The sequence below is a fragment of the Setaria viridis genome, chromosome 4, assembly GCF_005286985.2.
Source record: "Setaria viridis chromosome 4, Setaria_viridis_v4.0, whole genome shotgun sequence".
Lineage (NCBI taxonomy): Eukaryota > Viridiplantae > Streptophyta > Magnoliopsida > Poales > Poaceae > Setaria > Setaria viridis.
The window spans coordinates 16,843,430-16,864,554 of NC_048266.2; the positions used below are offsets into that span (position 1 = coordinate 16,843,430).

Here is a 21,125-nt window from a genome sequence, read left to right on the forward strand (position 1 = left end):
GATAACAGTCTTGAGCTTTGAGGAGATGGTTGCTACTAGGGATTTGTGGGGAGTGGTCTTGAGCTCTGAGGAAATGCCTTCATTCCGGGGATGATGATGTAGCGTTTGTGCCATAGAATGATCCCGCGAAGTGCATCTCCTAGTTCCTTTCCCCATCACTTCCCGGAAGGTCGAGCTCTAGGCCTTCATATTGGCTATCAGCGAGCTACTCTAGGCTGACGCTGGCATAGCCAGGTGGAATCTCCATGCCATGGCTTGTCTGCCCTGCCAGGATTGGTAAGGCACTCCCGTACGCCACTTGTACATATAGCAGAAATAAAGAAGTTATTAAACTCCGATCCCGAGGCGTATATCGATTGAGAAGACTGCATAAATATTATGAAGTATATTTAATGGTGAGGTTGCCGACCGGTGTATGCAGCTCACATGAGGTGCATTGCATGATGGCATCCACAGCGAACCGTTGCACATCCACGAGTAATCTTGACGTCTGCGAATCAAGGAGCCTTGTAGAAGCACAGCTGCTCCCGAGGCGTGGAGAAGGGCTGGCGAAGATTGGATCCGATAGTGCTCCAGATTGGGCCAACTCCACAATTGCGTGGGCCACTCGACGATTGATTCCCTCCTGCATTCTTACTTCTTGTAAATGCACTTTGGATTATAGCATGCGCCGCCAGCTCTCCTCGATCTGTTCCTTTCTTCACTTGCGGCTTTTGTATGAGGCGCTGTCGCCTCAGACAGCAAACTTCCACGGAACGATCCTGAACCCTCAGCAACGTCCTGGGTGCTTGGGATTCCCAAGGACCAATGTGATCTCATCATTCTCTCAGTCCACCTTCAACCTCCCAGCCTTAGCATCTTCAATGTTCTTGATAAGCCTTTTGGCCTTCTAACGTATTGTCTTATTGAAGATCAGCATCCCATCCACTTGGCTCAAGAAGCCTCCATGAGCGTAATACCAATTTTTGATCGATTGGGCCATTCAATAGGTGCTGGTACGATACCCGGATCAATCAGGTCTTGTTCCATCTTCTTCCATCTGGGAATTGCTGTGCCGTAACCACCTCACCCTAGATGATGATGGTACTCCTTCTGACTAGCATTTGTAGTGTTTGTCTTCACCTTATTCACACCGTCTTCGCCTCTTGTATTCGACAAATTCCTCCCAGTGGTCCCTCAACTTTAACAACACATCAAAATCCGGAGTTCAGCCCTTCTTAAGGTAGTTGGCATCTAGCATCTTCTTGAATGCTAGAATTGTGTGGCCATCTTCTTCATCATCCACACTTTCACATCATTTTCAATATATCCTTCAAGATTCATTATTAGTGCATAGTAATAACGAATAAGACATTATAGATGGGGTAAAATAATGGAAATGATATATACCTCGCCGGAACCTTCTGCCACGATAAGGTTTTGCTAGGGCTCGAGCTCTTCATTGCCATCGCCGAAACCTTCCGCCACGGCAAGATTTTGCTGGGGCTCGGGCTCTTCATTGCCATAGCCGGACATATTGAGGAACATGTCCGCCTGGTTACCCTCTTCATCAGTGTACGTTATGGGAAGGTTGGAGCCACTAGCATCACCAACAATAATCTGCTCCATTAGATACCTTGCGGTCTCGTCGTCTACCATCTCAACTACTTTAAACACACATGAAATCATAGTTACATGTACGTTAAGGTATATACATGATATCATAGAACAACCATGGAAAAAAATAAACTGATTGAAACGTACACATGAAACCATACACGAAATGAAACTTACATGAAAACTTACAAGAAATACACAAGAATGTCTTGAATGAAACTTAATTACATGAAATGTCTTTAATGTGTTACATGAAATCATAATTACATGTACGTTAAGGTATATACATGAAATCATAAAACAACATGAAACCATACATGAAAGTCTTGAATGAATCCCACAAAATTTGAAGTGTTTCTACAAATTTTTACTAATTCCTACTAAATTCTACCAAATTTGAAGTGTTTATACAAATTTCTACTAATTTCTAAGAATTTCTCCCAAATTTGAAGTGTGTATACAAATTTCTACTAAATTATTGGAATTTCTAGAAAATTTCTACTAATTCCTACTAATTTTAAGAATTTATACCAAATTTCTTCTAATTTCTAAGCATTTCTACAAATTTCTACAAATTTCTAGTAATTTGTAAGAATTTCTACCAAATTTCTACAAATTTCTACTAATTTTCGAAGCATTTGTACTAAATCATAGTAACGTAATAATAATATACTAAATGTATACGAAATTAGACTAAGCATTTATACTAAATAAGTGTTTAGCATTTCTACAAATTTCTACTAATTTTTGAATCATTTATAATAAAACATAGTAATTTCTAAAAGTTATACAAAATGTATAAAAAATTATACTAAGCATCTGAACTAAATTATACTAATTTCCTACTAATCATAGTAATTTCCTACTGAGTTTCAACTAATAATAGTAATTTCCTATTGATTTTTTACTAATCTACTGATTTTCTACAAATTTCTATTGATTTTCTAACTAAAAAATAAAAAAAGGGCCCTTGCGTCAGCAAGCCGGTGGCTTGCGTCAGCAAGGGCCCCGCCATACGTGTAGGAGCTAGGGCCAGTGGGGGTTACGACGGTGGCGATAGCGGGAGGGGACCGAACGGTGGCCAGGGCGGCGGAGTGGCCATGCGCGGGACGAGGAGGCCGGCAACGTCAGGGACGGAGGCGGCAGCGTTGACGGCAGAGCCTGGCGGCGACGACGGGGATGGAGGCGGCGACGAGGGTGGAGGTCGGTGGCGGCGACAAGAGCGGAGGTCGACGACGGCGACGAGGATGGAGGCGGCGACGTTGCGGCGTGACGGAGGCGGTGGCGACGAGGGGGCATGATAGAGGAGGCAGCGGGCCAGGGCGACAGAGGAGATGGCGGGCCGGGCGTGGGCGAGGCGGTCGGGGCGGCGAGTGAGCCTCCAGGGGCGGCCAACGATGGGGAGAATGACGGCTGACAAAGGAGGCGGACGGGCGGCGATGGAGCAGGCGGACGGGCGGCGATCTTGGCGGCAGTGAAAATTTTGCCTAAATGTTAAAGGGTAGGGTGAGGGTGGAAGACGACTATTACTTTTATCCCCCGATCCCGGTTCATAATTGAACTTGGGACTAAAGGGGGATTTTGTCCCGGGTGCAAATAGCAATCGGGACAAAAGGCCCGTCCTTTTATCCTGGTTGCAAACTGGAACCGGGATAAAAGGGTACGTTTCGAGCGAGAATTGAAAACTACCATTTTATCCCGGTTCCAGTTTGCAACCGGCATAAGGGGGCTCTTTTGTCCCGGTTGCTATTGGCACCCGGGATAAAAGGGTCTTTTCCCATTTTTCATCTCCTGCTTGTTTTTTGAAAATAGATTTTATTTATGTTTTCACTGGATTTCAGGATGCAAAAAATAAAAACTTTACATATTTCAAACATGCAAAAATACATTAAATTAGCAAGTATATTTACAATAAGTTTGAATGATTCATTAATTCTATACCAGTTCTTTTAGCTTCTAAAATAATTATTTTACTACATCACTATCATCAACAAATTATTCAATTAAATAATTTCAATACGTGAAAAATTAAATTTATGTATTGGGTTAACATTGTTCATATTGATTTAATAAATCTTCGCTTCAACTAATTTAAACACACATGAAATCATACATACGTTAAATTAAAAATTGTATGAAGTGGTACATGAAATAATAGAACTTTACAATGTAACTTTACATAAAGGTGAAGCAAATTTAGCGCATTACAATGTAACGTTAAAAAATTTCTTCTTCACGAAAGTTCCTTGATCATGATCGTGGCGTAAGTGTGGAGCCTCTTCTTTGGATAGCAAGATGCTTGGGTCAACTTCAACAGTAAATGGAGGCATGCCACCAAACTAATCATAATCATCTGGTTGGTCTATTTTGTCCTCGACTCCCATGATTTTTCTTTTACCAGGAAGAACTATGTGGTGCTTTGGCTCCCATGTCTCTTATGGATTTCTCTTGGGTTTGCTAGACATGTCCTTCACATAGAAAACCTGATGCACATCATTGACAAGTACGAATGGTTCATCACTGTATCCAGTCTTACTCAGGTCCACTATTGTCATTCATCTTTGGTTACGCCAGTTAGCTTTACCCATCTGAAAAAAACAAAGGGATGTACAACGGTCCGTATTCGACTTCCCATATCTCGTCTATGAAATCATAATATGACTCCTTGCTACTATTTCTATCTATGGCATCTACGCAGACACCACTATTCTGGTTCGTGCTTTTCTGGTCCTGGGCTCTCGTGTAAAATGTATAACCATTTATCTCGTAGCCTTAGAATTTCATGTTTGTGCTAGCAGGTCCCCTAGCTAACCAAGCGAGCTGTAGGTGAATCTCAGAGATACCCATAAGTTGTTGGCGCAACCAGGAGGGAAAAGTTACCATGTGATGATGTGTAAGTCAGGTATCGGATTTCGTTGGGTTTTTGGAAACTAGAATCTACCTGTGCTGCTCGATATACGGAGCCACAAAGGATGACTATTGCAGAACAGTGTAGTGTGGATTATGTGTTCAGTACCATTGCTCAAATTTGATTTTCTTCCAATGGTGCCCATTCCCCGCAGCCTCCCCTCGTGGCGTGAAGTTGGAACCCCAATCGAGTCAATTGAGTCAATAAAATCAACACAAAACTCGATCACCTCCTCTGTTCCATATCCCTTGGCGATGCTTCCTTTTGGACGGGCATGATTAAGAACATAGTTTTTTAGACTGACATGAACCTCTTGAAAGGACACATATTGTGCAGGTATACTAGTCCAAGAATACCAATCTCTTTTGCTTGGTGAACCATGAGGTGCGCTAATATTGAAGAAGGATGGTGAAAATACCAACTTAAAGCTGACAAGACATTGCACCATATCGTTCTGTAGCTTTGCTAGCTCTGATGGATTGATTGCCTTCTGCGAAATCGCATTGACAAACGCGCATAGCTTTACGAGCGGCAATCGGACATTCTCTAGTAGAACACCCCTCGGTGCAACTGGAAGCAACTGGGTCATCAACATGAGACAGTCATGAGCCTTGAGATTTGTGAACTCCGTTTTTTTCATATTTATTATTCCCTTTATATTCTAGGAGTACCCAGACGGGACCTTCATACTATTCAAGCATTCAAACATGCTATCCTTCTCTTCCTTGCTTAGAGTGTAACTGGCAAGACATAAGTAGTGTTGTCCATTATCTCTCTTTCCGGATGTAGGTCATCTCTTTGCCCCATGGCTTTCAGGTCTGGTCGTGCTTCCAATGTATCTTTTGAGGTCCCATAAACACCCACGAAGCCTAACACGTTCACGCAAAGATTCTTCGCCAGGTGTATCACATCTATTGCGTTGTGGACCTCTAGGATTTCCCAATAAAGTAGCTCCCAAAATATTTACTTCTTCTTCCACATGGGTGCATGTCCGTTATCGTCGTTCGGAACAGGTTGGCTACCAAGACCCTTTCCAAAGACTACCCTTACATCCTTTATCATCTCAAAGACACGCTTTCCATTACGGTGTGCATGTTTTTTATGATCGTCTGGTGCCCCTTTGAAATGCATCTCTCTCTTTTTTCAGCTGGTGGTGAGCAGGGAGAAACTGACGATGACCCATATAGATGACCTTTTTACAGTGCTTCAAATACATGATGTCTGTGTCGTCTAAACAGTGGGTGCAGGCCCGATATCCCTTGTTTGTTTGTCCTGAAAGGTTACTCAGTGCAGGACAATCATTGATGGTTACGAATAACAATGCTCGTAGGCCAACAATTTTTATCTTCATCCCACACACGTATACCTTCCTTCCAAAACTGTAAAAGTTCATCAACCAACGGTCTTAGGTACACGTCAATGTCGTTGCCGGGTTATTGGGGCCTTGGATAAGTGCCATCATCATAATGAACTTCCGCTTCATGCACAACCAAGGAGGAAGGTTGAATATATATAGAGTCACATGCCAAGTATTATGACCACTACTCAACTCACCGAATGGATTGAATCCATTAGTACTTAAACCAAACCTTATGTTCCTTGCATCACTTTCAAAGTTCAGGAATGCTCTATCAATTGATCTCCATTGGTCCCCATCAACGAGGTGTCTCAACATCTCATCTTGCTTACATTCTTCTTTGTGCCATCACATCAACTTAGCATTCGCCTTGTTCCTGAACAAGCGCTTCAAGCGTGGTAATATAGGGAAATACCACATCACCTTTGTGCGAACTCTCTTCTTGGGAGGCTGCCCCTCGACATCACCAGGATCATCTCGCCTGATCTTATGCCGAAGCGCTTCGCACATGGGACAAGCATCTAGTGTCTTGTATTTAGTACACAATAGAGGATACAGTCATTAGGGCATGCGTGTATCTTCTGAACCTCCAATCCCAGAGGGCAAACAATCTGTTTAGCTTCATATGTTGTGGACAGCAATTCATTATTCTAGGGAAGAATCTTCTTGACAATTTTCAACATCCCCTGAAATGTCTTATCGAACACACCATTTTTGGCCTTCCATTGCATAAATTTTAGTGTGGTACCCAGTTTTTTATGGCACTACTGGCAATCTGGGTACAACAATTTTTTGTGATCATCTATCATGCACTTCAACTTTGCTGCTTCCTTCTCAGTTTCGTAATCTCTGTGTGCATCCCGTAGCACCTGACCAAGGTCATCAGTAAGGCTATCTTCTGCAAACTCATCTTCATCAGCCTCGTCCATTGTAGTATCTGCAAAAGCTTAGCCGGCAGCCCAGTCCAGAATGTTGTCATCCTCCTCCTCCTCTTCGTTGTCTTCCATTACAACCCCTCTTTCGCCGTGCTTTGTCCAAACCAAATAGTTAGGCATGAAACTGTATCTAAACAAGTGGCTGTGAATAGTCCCTAGGAAGCCTGTGAATAGTTGTTCTTGTTACTGCATTGGAAGTATGGACAACATATGAACCCGTTCTCTAGCTTGTTCGCTTTGGCCACTTCGAGAAAATAATGCAAGCCATCAATAAACACCTTGCTCCGTCTGTCCGCGTTATACATCCATTGCCAGTCCATCTGCATCGTATTACGCATAAAAATGGATTACGCATGTTTTCCTTTTTTATTTCTATTGTACACAGTTAATTTTAATATGATTTTTAGCATGCAGGTCTCTAATATCTTGCCAACGTTATAAATATTAGGTTATATGGTAGTTGTTTTTTTAGCAATTCAAATATATTATTTCTTCATCCTTCAATGATTACAAATATTAGGTTCTCTTGTTGCGAATATGTGTGTCATTTCCATTTGCATTAAATTCATCTTTACATGCCTATTGATGGTTATTTGATATGCTTTACGACTTATCTACTTGCTATTCACGATTGAAAGCATGTCAAACTTTGTAGTGCAAATGATGCTGAAAGTTTAGATATAGATAGAAATACACATATTTAAATTTCAGATTCAAACAACATGATACACTACGACAAACCATCCATTGAGTATTATCTAGGAGAACTTTAAGCATCCTTGGGCGGCGAAGACGAAGGTTCCACTGACCCAGCCTCATCCTATGGTTTATTTATGCCCCCTGCAACAGTAGTACTAAGTGGACGTGAAACACTCAGGACTGGTGGTGGAGCATAACGACCACCAAAAGAAGGTTCCTGACCCGCCGCAACAGTATATTCATGAAATCTTTGCAAATAACAAAGCATTGCCTTCTCCCACGTGCTCATTTTCTTCGGCTTATCATGAGGGCTAACTATGGTTTTCCCTTTGCCATGAGAGGAATGACGATCGCCCCCACCATCACCACTACCTCCAGCAGCAGAAGCCATCTCTATGTACAAAACTTCATACCTTAGCACAGCAGAACTAGTTGAACTTCAAGACCGTGATCATCTCGGCGAGCATTTCTCCACCGGACGGCACCATACTTCACAATGGAAGAGCTCCGATTCTATGAGGAAGGGGACACGGTCTTCCACGATGTCTGTTGCCGCTCTTCCTCGTAGAATCGGAGCTCCTCCTTGACGTCCGTTGCCGCTCAGCGGAGAACAAGCTCGCCAAGATGAACACAGTATGCAAGTTCAACAAGTATGGATTTAAAAAACCATATTGAATTTACAAGATAAACCATCAAGACAAGGGTAGCATCATTCTTAAACCGCTGCAAGGATACATACTATATATGACACATATGACATACTAATTTTTTCCTCATAATTAATATTGAAATCCTCTCCATTCTACCTCACATTTACTCTCCATTCTTCCTCACATTCTAGCTCAAAATCCTCTCCATTTTCTACTTCACATTCTAGCAAATAAACTATCCATCTCCATTCTACAAATCAAGTTGTTTTAACTAACACGAATCGTATATAACAAACAAACTATCTATCACATTCTAGCTCAAAAACATGTATAAATACAAATCCTCTTCATTCTCTCTCTTTCTAACAAACAAACTCATTTTTCTTCCTCTCTAAATCATAAAACAAAGCATAACAAGAGGATGAAGTAGCTAACCTTCACAACACTTTGGATGAGTGAAATCTCCATGGAAATGAGGGAAAAAATTCAAGTAGCACCTCCCCTAGGCTTGCTTCGGTGTCATGGAGAGGAGTTGAAGCTCTCTATCTTTGTGGAGTGGACTGGCTCGGGCTGGAGAAGAAGAAAGGTAGAGGTCTTGGGATTAAATGGGGAATGAGTTTTTATCCCGGTTTTAAAATTCCAACTGGGATAAAAAGGAACACTTTTTGTTCCGGTTGAAGTTTACTCCCGGTTGGAACCACCAACCGAGACAAAAGCGCAACCCTATTGTCCCGGTTGGAATTACCAATCGGGAGTAAACTTTTTGTTCTAGATGGTAACTCCAACTGGGACAAAAGGGTTGCGCTTTTGTACCGGTTGGTGGTTCCAACTGAGACAAAAGGGTGCCGCCGTCGGTGCTAAGATACTAGCTGTTACAACTAGGACTAAAGGGGGTCCTTTAGTCTTGGTTGCAAATACCAATCGGGAGTAAAGCTCCGCCCCATTCCAGTTTACCGTGGTGCGCCCCCTTTTGTCCCGGGCCAACTTAAAACCAGGATAAAAGGGGGTGCATGGAAGGTGAATTCTCTACTGGTGCAACTTGCCATAGAGAATGGAATCATGGACCACGATTGACTAATTTGGGCGAAGGGCAAAATCGCCATTTAGGAAGAAAAGCTAACGTCAGTCTCAGATGGGGTTCGAATGTAATAGAGGCGATGGCAATGGAACTCACTTTTTCAGTGGTGAATCAAGAATGATTGGACCGGAACCTACACGTACTTGCGTGACGAGCTCATAGCCACCAAGGGTGCGATTGATTGCCCGTTGCACCCCAAAACCAGGCTCCCCGCGTGCGACCTACTAACAACTAGTTACCTGGGCTGCCTCCTGGGCCTTGCCCGTGAGGTGCAAAAGGAGCCCTGGAGCTTGGCTCCCATCGTGCAGCCAAAACCATCATTTCCCCAGAGCCAGGCTCCTGGGGTGCGGTGGCGCGTGCGAGGGCGAGCGCGTGGCGGGAAAAATTGCATCCCTGCATGCACGTGGGAAGCTCTAGGGTTACCACCCCATTTCACGCCATTCGCCGGCCATAAATGGTCACCAGTCCCCTTCCCCCTCCCTCTTGCGCACTCTTCTTCTTCCGCTGACAGCTTGCAGGTGAGGATTCGCACCCTTCGTCTCCCCTTTCCTTGTGATTTTTGGATCTGCGAAGGCCTGATCTACCACCCTCCCACCTTTTCTTTGGTTTGCAAGGTGTAGTTCTTCACAGATCTATTGGGCAAGGTAAGTTTTTTGTGCACTTGTGTTCGGTTTTCATCAAGTTCGTAACCCTAGGGTTTGTCAAATCCCACTGAATCGTGTTATGTTCACGTGAAATACACAAGCCCCCACTAGATCTGAGTTCTTTACTTGTTCGTAGGTAAGAATCTTGAGTTTAGGGTTCGAACTTGTTGTATTTCAATTGGTTCTTGAGCGAAAGCAGTTTTTCTTTTGAGCAGGTTTGCAGATCTGAGTCCCCCTCCTCTGGATGCCACTGATCTGTTCATGGTTGTGACTGAGGCGAGGTTCTTCTTGGTGCTTCTATTGCGGTAAAATAAAGAAGCCGTTACCCCTCTTCCCAACCCCTCTGTCGACCCGTGGTTGCGCATGTCATCTTTATACGACGGTGTCGATGCTTACTATGTGATGAAAATGATGTTTACTAGTCAAGGTTGACAGTTCATCTTATTCTGAGCACACTTGCTCATGACAGTAATGCCTATCTATGGATCTAATCACACTTGTTCATGTCAATGATGCCTTCCTTTATCTTTAATATCGATCTGAGCATAGTTATCCATGTCAATATTGTTTGTTATATTGATTTGAGCATAGTTGTCCATGTCAATGATGCCTTTGTATTGATTTGAGCATTGTTGTCCATATCAATGCTATCTGCTATATTGATTCGAGCATAGTTGTCCATGTTAATGTTGCCTTTATATTGATCTGAGCATTGTTGTCCATGTCAATGCTGCTTGTTATATTGATTTGAGCATAGTTGTCCATGTCAATGATGCCTTTATATTGATCTGAGCATTGTTGTCCATGTCAATGTTGTTTGTTATATTGATTTGAGCATAATTGTCCATGTCAATGATGCCTTTATATTGATCTGAGCATTGTTGTCCATGTCAATGATAAGTGCTTTCCATGTTATTTATATAGATGGCTCTTGAAGACAAGAGACACATGCTTATTGTTGATGCAGCTGCTTTAGTCACTGTCATGTATGCATTCTTCTTGAATAGGATGAGAATGGCTCAATGCTCACGTCCTCAGATTAGTTATGCCCCAATGTGTGCTATGGATGAGGAAAGACAAAAGAACTTGGATAAAATTTATAACTGTAATGACGTAGAGTGTGTAAACATGCTTCGCATGAGAAGAGCCCCTTTCTTTCGGCTATGTAATTTGCTTAGGGACATAGACTTTCTTAGAGACACCATACATAGTAGTGTAGAAGAGCAAGTTGCAATGTTTCTTCATATTGTTGGGCAAAGGTTTAGAGTTATCCACCAAAATTGGAGGAGATCTGTAGAGATAGTGAGTAGACATTTCAAGGAGGTATTGTATGCTATTGGTGAACTTAGGCATGATATGATTAAGTCTCCATCAAGTGAGACACCTCTTAAGATCACAAACAACTCAAGGTGGTACCCATATTTTAAGGTAACACAGGAGTAACCATATGAAACAAATGATGCATACTTGAGTGCAAATTTTGTAACAAAATATTGTTGGGTTTATGTAGGATTGTGTTGTGGCTATAGATGGCACTCGTATCTATGCTAGAGTCCCAGCCAAGATGCAATCAACATTTAGGGGTAGGAAACACTACACAATTCAAAATGTACTAGCTGCAGTGGACTTTGATTTGAAATTCACTTATGTGTTGGCTGGCTAGGAGGGTTCTGCATATGATGCCACCATTCTAGCTGATGCACTAGAGAGGGAGGATGGATTAAGGGTTCCACAAGGTAATGAACTAAATTGGTTCCATAAATTAAGTCAAAAACTAAATTATAGTAGGACTAATACCTGTTTGTAATTTTTCTAAGGAAATTCTATCTAGTAGATGCTGGATATGCATGTCATCCTGGATTCCTCCCTCCTTATGGAGGCACTAGATATCATCTTAATAAGTTTGGTGGTAGAAATTATCCAACCAATCCAAGAGAGTTGTTCAATTTGAGGCATTCAAGTCTGCGTGTTACGGTTGAGATGGCATTTGGGGCTTTAAAAAATCGATTCCGCATTATTGACAATAAACATTTTCATCCATTCAAGACACAATTCAAGTTGGTCCTTGCATGTTGCATTTTACACAATTGGATTCTTGGGCATGGTACTGATGAGGTTATTCCTCTTGAGTCCACTTGGGAGCCTAATTCTGGTCATGGCCATGGGGTCCCTATGGATGACAATGCAGCTTGGGCTACTGTTAGAGATGAATGGGCTAATCAAATGTGGGCAAACAGGGGTAATGCTCACTTGTAGATGCATGTACTGCACTTTATAATCTTGACAATGTATGCACTTTGTATCAGTTTATGTTTGATTTGATTTGATCTGAGACATTGGACAACTATGCAATGATGATTAATTATTTTGTTTCTTTGTTTCCTTGAGACATTGGACAACTATGCAATTATGACTTATTCTTTTTGTTTCTTTGTTACCTTGAGACATTGGATAATTATGCAATGATGTTTGGTTATTTTAATTACATGAGGCTTTGGGCATTATGCAATGATGTTTGGTTATTTTACTTACATGAGGCTTTGGGCATTATGCAATGATGTTTACTAGTTTTGTTCACTATTTCCTGAGGTAATGAGCAATATGCAATAATATTTTACTAGGAGATAGCACAAGAGAATAACTTTGACCTGGTGGAGGAACTTCAGGCTGCAGAGGTTGCTGCCAAGGCTGCTATCCAGCCTCCTGCTGGCCAGGCTGCCACAGGTGTTAGTGGCTAGGCTGCAGCTGCTGCTCGTGGCCAGGTTGGTGCTCAGGTTGGTGTTGGTGCTGGGCAGAAGCCCAGACCTGCTATGAGATGGACCAATGTCATGTCTACATTTGTGCTTCGCCGCTTCTGCCAGCTGATCTCTACTGGTGTGAGAACTAACAAGGGGTTTAAGGAAGTGCACTTGAACCAAGTTGCCAAGGCTATGAATGAGTTCTCAGGCAATGAGGTGACAGGGACCCATGTGTACAACCATTTGAGGAAGTGGAGGCAGAGGTAGGTCAGGGTAATCAAGCTGAGAGAACTAAGTGGTGCTTTGTGGGATGAGGACAACTTCATGATCACTTTGGAGGAAGAGCACTACAAGGGCCATATCAAGGTTAGTTTCCTTTCTTCTTCAGTTTTATTGCTTCCATAAGTTCATGATGACAATATATGCTAACCCTACTTTTGTTTGGATTTCAGGCACACCCAAAGGATGCTGAGCTGTTGAACAAGCCTACAGAGAACTACCAGCAGATGCAGATCATATTTGGGAATGGACTGGCTAAAAGGAAGTTTGCTATGGGCTCCTGTGAATCTTTGGGCTCCCCTTCTGACTTTGCTGATTTAGAACCTGACCACATGAAGGTTGATGATGTGGCAAGGGTCTGATACAAGCAACAAGAAGAAGAGGTCCATGCTTAGTGAGGGGGACATTTTGGTGATGACTGGGATGACTAATGCTGTCAACAATGTTGCCAATGCCATTCTGCAGACCAAGGTTGAGAATGTACACCCAGATCTCTATGATACTGTCATGTTCATGCCTGGATTCACTGATGAAGCACTCATGGCTTTTTATGAGCACGTGCTTGGCAACAAGGCTCATGGTACTGTATTTGTGAAGGTGAATGCTTCTCACTAAGTGCTGTGGATGAGGACCTACTTGGCCAAGCACTACTACGTGCAGTGAGCCTCCTGATCATGCAAAGGTCTACTTTTGTGCAGTGACCATTCTTTTGTGCAATGACTGCTGATCAGATGGTGGCTTTTTTCTACAGTGAGCCTCCTAATCTGCTAGTGCATTCTTTTGTGCAGTCAACCTTCTCCTGAGCAGTGAGCAATTGGTCTGTTGATAGCTTGTGCTAGACTATTTGTATTAGTAACTCAACTATGGGTTACCTGATGTGATGACAATATGTTGATGTGGTTGTTCTGAGCATATGCCCATTGCCAATGATGATTCATGACTAGTCTACATTTCTGTCATTTTGCTCGTTGCTTTCATTTCATTCCTATTCTGAGCATATTTTGCCAATGATGCTTGTGGTCAGTTGCCAATGATGAGCTTACATGTCTACATTTCTATCATTTTGCTTGTTGCTTTCATGTCATTCCTATTCTGAGCATATGCCTATTGCCAATGATGCTTGTGTTTACATGGTTATCTTATTGTGGTCAGTTGTATTGATCTGAGCAACTTGTGTGTACACGGTTATCCTATTCTGAGCATATGTCCATTGCCAATGATGCGTGTGGTCAGTTGCCAATGATGAGCTTACATGTCCATTTCTATCAACCTGTATTGATCTTTAAGTTCACTATTTGTCAACTCCTTTTTTTGACCAATGATACTTTCTTTTGCCTCTTTACTCAGCAGGAATGTCTCGGTATGTTGTCACTGTTGGTCGTCAAACTTGAGTTTTCTCCAGCTGGGAGGCTTGCCATGATCAAGTCAATGGCTTCATGGGAGCGTGCTACAAGAAGTACAGGACAAAAGAAGAAGCGATGCATGCATTTTATGGTGCAAAATTTGAAGCTACAGAGGTACCTGCTATAGCTCAACCTAAGATCAAGAAAGCTACATGGGACTGTATAGATGTCATGATGTTATTAGAGGCTTTAGTTATCTTAGTTCAAGCTATAATAATTGTGGTTTTAGTTTCAAAATCTATGTAATTTTACATTAGTCACAAACTGTAATTTCATCCAATGAAACACCCGGTGGTAACTACACCTATTGAATGCAAGAGGTGACTGTATCAGGATGCATGCGACCAACCAAACAAACTCAACTTGCATCTCATTTTTAAATTCTGCGTTCATACGTGCAACCAATCACCGTCTCATCGCAACTTGACTTAACTGAACCAAGCAATCAAACACGGAGCATTTGCACCCACACAACCTAGCTCCGGCCGATCTGGTTCCTGGTGCGAGCCAAGCTCCCAGGGAAGAGAAGCCTTAATGAGAGTGGCCAAAATGGGGTGGGGTGGGTATGACATGCAGCCGAATCCAGCAAGTTACCGTTGCCACTGGCTCCCTGCCAAGCGCGGACGCGGAGCTATATGCCACAGCTCCGACTACGAGACGGGCTCGCCATGGAGTGATGGACTGCAGTTCTTGCTTTTAGCTAGAGTGACTGACCGAGTGATCGATTCACGTCCAAGTCCAATGATCATGGCGCATGTAACCATGTTCTAGCAGCGAGATGCAGTACGATGCAGCGCCATTGCCGGGACATCGATCTGACGCACGCCCGCCCGCCCGCCACACAACGCGACATCCGAAGACAGCTGTGCGCCGAATTTTAGCATGCGAATCGAGAAGGTGAGCCTATACCAATAATGGACTAGTTTATTGCTCCCAAACCCCCCCCTGGATTAAGATAGGATTAACCTGGCAGGGACGGCGGCAGCAGAGGAAGTTAGATGCGCATGGTGACAACACTATGAATTTGGGGCAAGTTTACCAAGCAGTTTTAGGCTGCTTCCACTCCACGCCACGCTGGAAGCACTCAATTCCAGCTGCAACTACGCCGCCGCCGCTAATTACTGCCACTGCTCTAACGAGTACAGGGGATACAACCTAGAACATGTTACATCGGATGTTCCATGCTAATTAGAGTATTAAATATAAGTTAATTATAAAACTAATTGTACAGATAGAGTCTAATTCGCAAGACGAATCTATTAAACCTAATCAGTCCATGATTTGACAATATGGTGCTACAGTAACTATTTACTAATAATGGATTAATTAAGCTTAATGGATTCGTCTCGCGAATTAGCACAGGGTTCTGCATTTAGTTTTATAATTAGCTCATGTTTAATCCTTCTAATTAGCATCCGAACATTCGATATGACACTGCTAAAGTTTAGCACCTATTATTCAAACACCCCCTAAGTAAAACCAGTCATATCGAGTCCTTAGCTCTATTTAATTCGAGTTTTTGGATGTCCATCCTCTTTCCTTCAACCTTTTCTCTCGACATTTCTTCCCTTCCTCCTCATTTACAATGGTGCAGTGGTGATGTGCCTGCCACTCTGCCAGAGACTATGACTATGACTAGGGTCATGTTTTCGCCAGAAGTGCCTTCATTCTTGATGGCGAGCGAAAACATGTATTCTTCGCGTTGATAATCTTAACCCTATCCACAATATTTCCATATCTAATTTTAATTTATAGTATGAATTTGACTGGTACTAATCTTTATATGCCTATAAAAACGGCCTATTCGGTCGATGAGCAGAGCCACCGAATTCTAGCACTAATCTTTCTCGTACCTCCTAAACATCAAATCAAATCATTTCATTTCTTCTTTCTCGGCTGCTCTCCCGCCTCTCGTCCACCGTTCGGTCCCAGACTCCCAGTGACATTACGGTCGAGTTTACCACCCACGATGAGTATGTGCATCGTCTGTGTTCACACGAGTTGGCTGAAACTCATGATGAGTGAAAAAGAATAGGAGGTTGGTATAAATTTAGATCACTTGAAACTTGGCAAGTTCTCCGTTGACTTGACGGTAATCACTGCAACATGCTGAGGTAAGCTTTCCAGGGAACGAGTAATTACGCACAAACAAAGAAAAAAAAGAAGTTGATAGTTCAATCCTAGGACCGTTGGGCGTTTGGTTCCTTTGCTTATTTTTAAGCAAGTGTCACATCAATATTTAGATACTAATTAGGAGTATTAAACGTAGGCTATTTACAAAACCCATTACATAAGTGGAGGCTAAACAGCGAGACGAACCTATTAAGTCTAATTAATCCATCATTAGCAAATGTTTACTGTAGCAACGCATTGTCAAATCATGAACTAATTAAGCTTAATAGATTCGTCTCGCCGTTTAGCCTCCACTTATGTAATCGGTTTTGTAAATAGTCTACGTTTAATACTCTTAATTAGTATCTAAACATTCGATTTGACAGATGCTTAAAATAAGCAAACGAACCAAACCAGGCCTCCTCACTGTTCGGTGCAAGGCCCCACGCCTACAGGCCCACTGACCCAGAGAGAGAAGAGAGAGAGAGAGACAGAGCACTGCCTCTTCACTCATCCAGTCAGTTGCTCGCACACATACAAGCAAACCTCTCTCTCCTCACTCATCGCCTTCCTCCCTCCCCCTTCGTCGTCTTCAATTCCTCCCCAATTCGCCCCGCATTCCCCTTCTGCTCGTGCTTCCAGCTCGCCGATCGATCTCCTTCCCCATTTGGCCCTCCCCGGTGCGAAACCTACCCAGCCAGCGAACCGCCCACCCCACCTGCTCCCCAGGAAACGCGGACAAAGTGGGCGGGCAGGCTTCCAAGAACCGCCGCCGCGCACGTTCTCCTGCTCCGCTCCGTGCGCCTCACCTCCTTCCAGCGACCGAGGAGCGTCGCGGATCGAGGCGCCAAGGACCGGATCGGCGGGCCGATGAAGCCCGCCGCCAGGAAGGACGCCGGCGCCGCCGCCGGCGTGGCCGCATTCGGCGTCTCCTGCTTCGACATCAAGTCCTTCGTCGCCTCCCTCGCGCTGCTCACGCTCGTCATGGCGCTCTGGCAGCTCCACCCGTACCAGCCGCTCCTCTCCACCTCCCGTTCCTCCTCCTGCCCCCTCCTCCCCAGCCAGCCCATCTCAGCATCCTCCCGCGCCGCCACCGCCGCAGCATTGCCCACCGCCAACTCCACCACCGCTGACGCCGCTGACACCAAGACGGCCCCTTCGACCGTTCCCGCCGCCACGGCGACGAAGCCGGATGCGGCCGTGCTGCCGGCGGCCCGGCCGCGGGACCCCAACAAGCGGGACCTCCGGCCGTACGGCAGCGCGGCGGCGCTATTCGTCCAGATGGGCGCGTACCGGGGTGGGCCTCGCACCTTCGCCGTCGTCGGGCTCGCCTCCAAGCCGGCGCACGTCTTCGGCACCCCCTACTTCAAGTGCGAGTGGGTGCCCAACCTGGACCCGTCGTCGCCGGCGCCGCCGCGGCCCGTCCGGACCAAGGCCTACAAGATGCTCCCGGACTGGGGGTACGGCCGCATCTACACCGTCGTCGTCGTCAACTGCACATTCCCCACCAACCCCAACGCCGGCAACCGCGGCGGGAAGCTTCTCGTCCACGCCTACTACTCCACTGCCTCCCGCCGCTACGAGCGCTTCGTCGCGCTCGAGGAGGTGCCGGGCTCCTACGACGAGTCCCGCTTCCGGCCGCCATTCCCCTACGAGTACCTCTACTGCGGCTCCTCGCTCTACGGCAACCTCAGCGCCGCCCGCATGAGGGAGTGGCTCGCCTACCATGCCCATTTCTTTGGGCCCAGCTCGCACTTCGTGCTCCATGACGCCGGCGGCGTCAGCCCGGAGGTCCGGGCGGTGCTCGATCCATGGGTCAGGGCCGGCCGGGTCACAGTCCAGGACATCCGGGCGCAGGCGGAGTACGACGGCTACTATTACAACCAGTTCTTGGTGGTAAATGACTGCCTCCACCGGTACCGGCACGCCGCGAATTGGACCTTCTTCTTCGACGTCGACGAGTACATCTACCTCCCCGACGGCCGGACGCTGCAGGAGGTGCTCGGGCAGCTGGAGCGCTACACGCAGTTTACCATTGAGCAGAATCCCATGTCTAGCAAGCTCTGCGTGGAGGATCCAAACAAGGAATACTCGAGGTGTGCTTTTCTGTCCCAATTGGCATTTCTTTATGTTGAATTGTTGATTGTTGATGCAATTGTTTATGCCATCCCTACTTCTGTCGGAATCTCTCCTAGATTCACGCAGTATACAATACTTCGCATTGTTTTTTCTGAAGAGTGCAATGCATCTCCAGTCATTGTCAATTTGTTACTTATCAGATCCACTTGCTTCAATTTGCTAGGACATGAGTCAACACCTAGTAGTTTTTGTTTATGCGTTAGGTTGTTTGGGCGGTGTGACTGTTTCGCTGCCCGGTAAGGTTGATGGCAGTTTTACCTGGTCCATTCCCATGGGATGTTTGTTGGGTTTCCCGAACTAAATTTATGCATATGGCAAATATAATTCCTCACTAGCCTTCCGCCATGGAGTTAAATGGTCCCTTTTTTGTTCTTTTAAGGAGTCTTATGTCCAGCAATGCTATCAGTGGATTTCACATAGCTTAGAGGAATTCTATATGCAAGTCAGATTAGCAAGTGCCTGTAACCGAGATTTCAAATATGCCATTTCTTAAGATTGAGTGTGTGGTTTTCTATGTGATTGCTATAACTTTGATTTTGCAGTTCAGCTCTTGTATGTTCTCTGTTGAAGTTCTGTTCAGAACAGAAATTTATTTTGGTGACTGATGATGTGAAATTATTTGGTTTCATATTGTCCAATTCTACCTGTCTTTAGAGTAGTTTCTTTTAGCATTTATTATGTTTTTTTCCACTGTGTTGAAACTCAAGTTCTGGTACGCCTACTGGCATATGTATGAACTGCTCTTGCACACGTTTCAGAAATCAGTACTCCACAGCATGTCAGTGACTATATGTGTAAAAAAGAAAGCCATGTTGGAATCGCTTAGCCTGTTCGCTTCAGCTTATCAGCCACCGAACAGTATTTTTCTCTCACAACCAATCAACCGTTTCAGCTTTTCAACCGGCTTATAAGTCCAGCCGAACAGGCCCGCTGTGTGAAATGGCAAATGACAGAGCCAGACATAATGTGGCCCCCACTATCTAGCTGCAGATAGCAAGTCAATTGAAGATAATCTACTTTTCAGAAAAACAAATTGAAGAGAATCATTATTTTGCATGAAGGGTTTAGGGAAATCACTTTACCAGAATACCACTCTCCCTGCTACACTAGTCTAATGGCAATAGTTATCGGTTCATGAAGCCCATATATTTATCCTTTACTTTTCATATCTTCCTCTGCTATTTCAAACTGGTTGGCGGTCAGGGTCTGTTTGTGGTTGGTGTGCTTTGAAATCTAGTTAGTTCTATGAATGTTTGCCAATTCTAGAGTGGTTTTTGTTGTTGCTGATCATAAAAATATGCTCACAATTAACAACTGCACCCAAAAATAGAAATAAATAAGGGCATTCAGAAAGCACCTCAATGCCAAAAGGAACCTTTATGTTGACACAATGTACTGCCAGGTGCCAGCCCTCTTGGTACTTTGCGGTTTTCATTTTATCGGCAAATCTTGAGTGCATCATTTTTTGACCACTGTGCCACAGCGCTTATTACCCTGTATTTTGGCTTTTATCTACTGTGGTTGATACATTGTCACGCTGACTGTTTTACTACAAAGTCAACACAGATGTTGGATGCTGATTCATTTTATGTCATTGAATATTCAGGGAATGGGGTTTTGAGAAACTTGTCTTCCGTAATTCTATTACTGGAGTCAGGCGAGATCGCAAATACGCAATCCAAGCTCGAAACGCATACTCCACAGGTGTGCACATGTCGCAAAATGTAATTGGGAGGACAAGCCACAAGACGGAAAGGTTGATCCGATACTACCACTATCACAACTCGATCAACGTCATGGGGGAACCCTGCAGGGAATTTGTGCAAAAACCGACTAACGGGAGCAAGGTAATGTTTGAGGGAATACCATATGTCTACGATGACAACATGAAACGTCTAACAGGGGAAATTAAGCGTTTCGAGGAAGAGACAATCGGGGCCATCCATACATAGCACTTGTGCATGAACACCGCCGGTACATATACAGTTCTATTATTTAGGATACCTTGAGCCTTTGTCCATGCACTCCCCATGGTTCCCATCTTGTGTGCTTTGAGCTGCTATTCCAACAAATAGAGGGAAAGAATCTGATTTCAGGGTTGAATTAGTGTAAAGTTTTGGTTTTCCTCATCCTCCGTTCCGTTGGGCTCAATGCTTTTCTTCTGTCTTTGATGTTGTTTTCCATATCTCTTTATAGATTTGTGTAGACTGACAGTGTTGGGCTTTATCAGATTCTTCTGAACTCCTATAGGGGGCAGTGTAATGTGACTGATTATTTAACTTATCTCCCTGTATGAATGGACTGTTTCTTCCCAAACTGCAGCGCCAGTTCTCATGACTTTTGTAAGGCTTTGGCAGTGGAGCATAAAGGTTCCTTGCAATGGATCTTCTCTGTCATGTACTCCTGCCAGAAAAAAAGTGTGCGGAGTCATGGTGAAGCAGCAAGGACACTAAAAACTGACCGAGGTGAAAGAGGGAAATCTGTTGGGATTGAGTGCAAGATCTGGTCTGTTTGATGCGTGGGTGGTGTGGGATGGGTTAGGCATGGGGTTGCCTTCACTAGCTGTGTCCATTATGGCATGGATTCT

The 21,125-nt window shown here is 44.3% G+C and overlaps 1 protein-coding gene across 1 annotated transcript; it reads left to right on the forward strand.

The window, feature by feature from the left end:
• Positions 1-16,898: 16,898 nt before the first annotated feature.
• On the forward strand, positions 16,899-20,854 carry LOC117854111 (galactan beta-1,4-galactosyltransferase GALS1). Its single transcript, XM_034736402.2, has 2 exons — positions 16,899-18,495; positions 20,145-20,854. The coding sequence occupies exons 1-2, from the start codon at positions 17,270-17,272 to the stop codon at positions 20,488-20,490; spliced, it is 1,572 nt and encodes a 523-aa protein (XP_034592293.1). The 5' UTR covers positions 16,899-17,269; the 3' UTR covers positions 20,491-20,854.
• Positions 20,855-21,125: the final 271 nt, after the last annotated feature.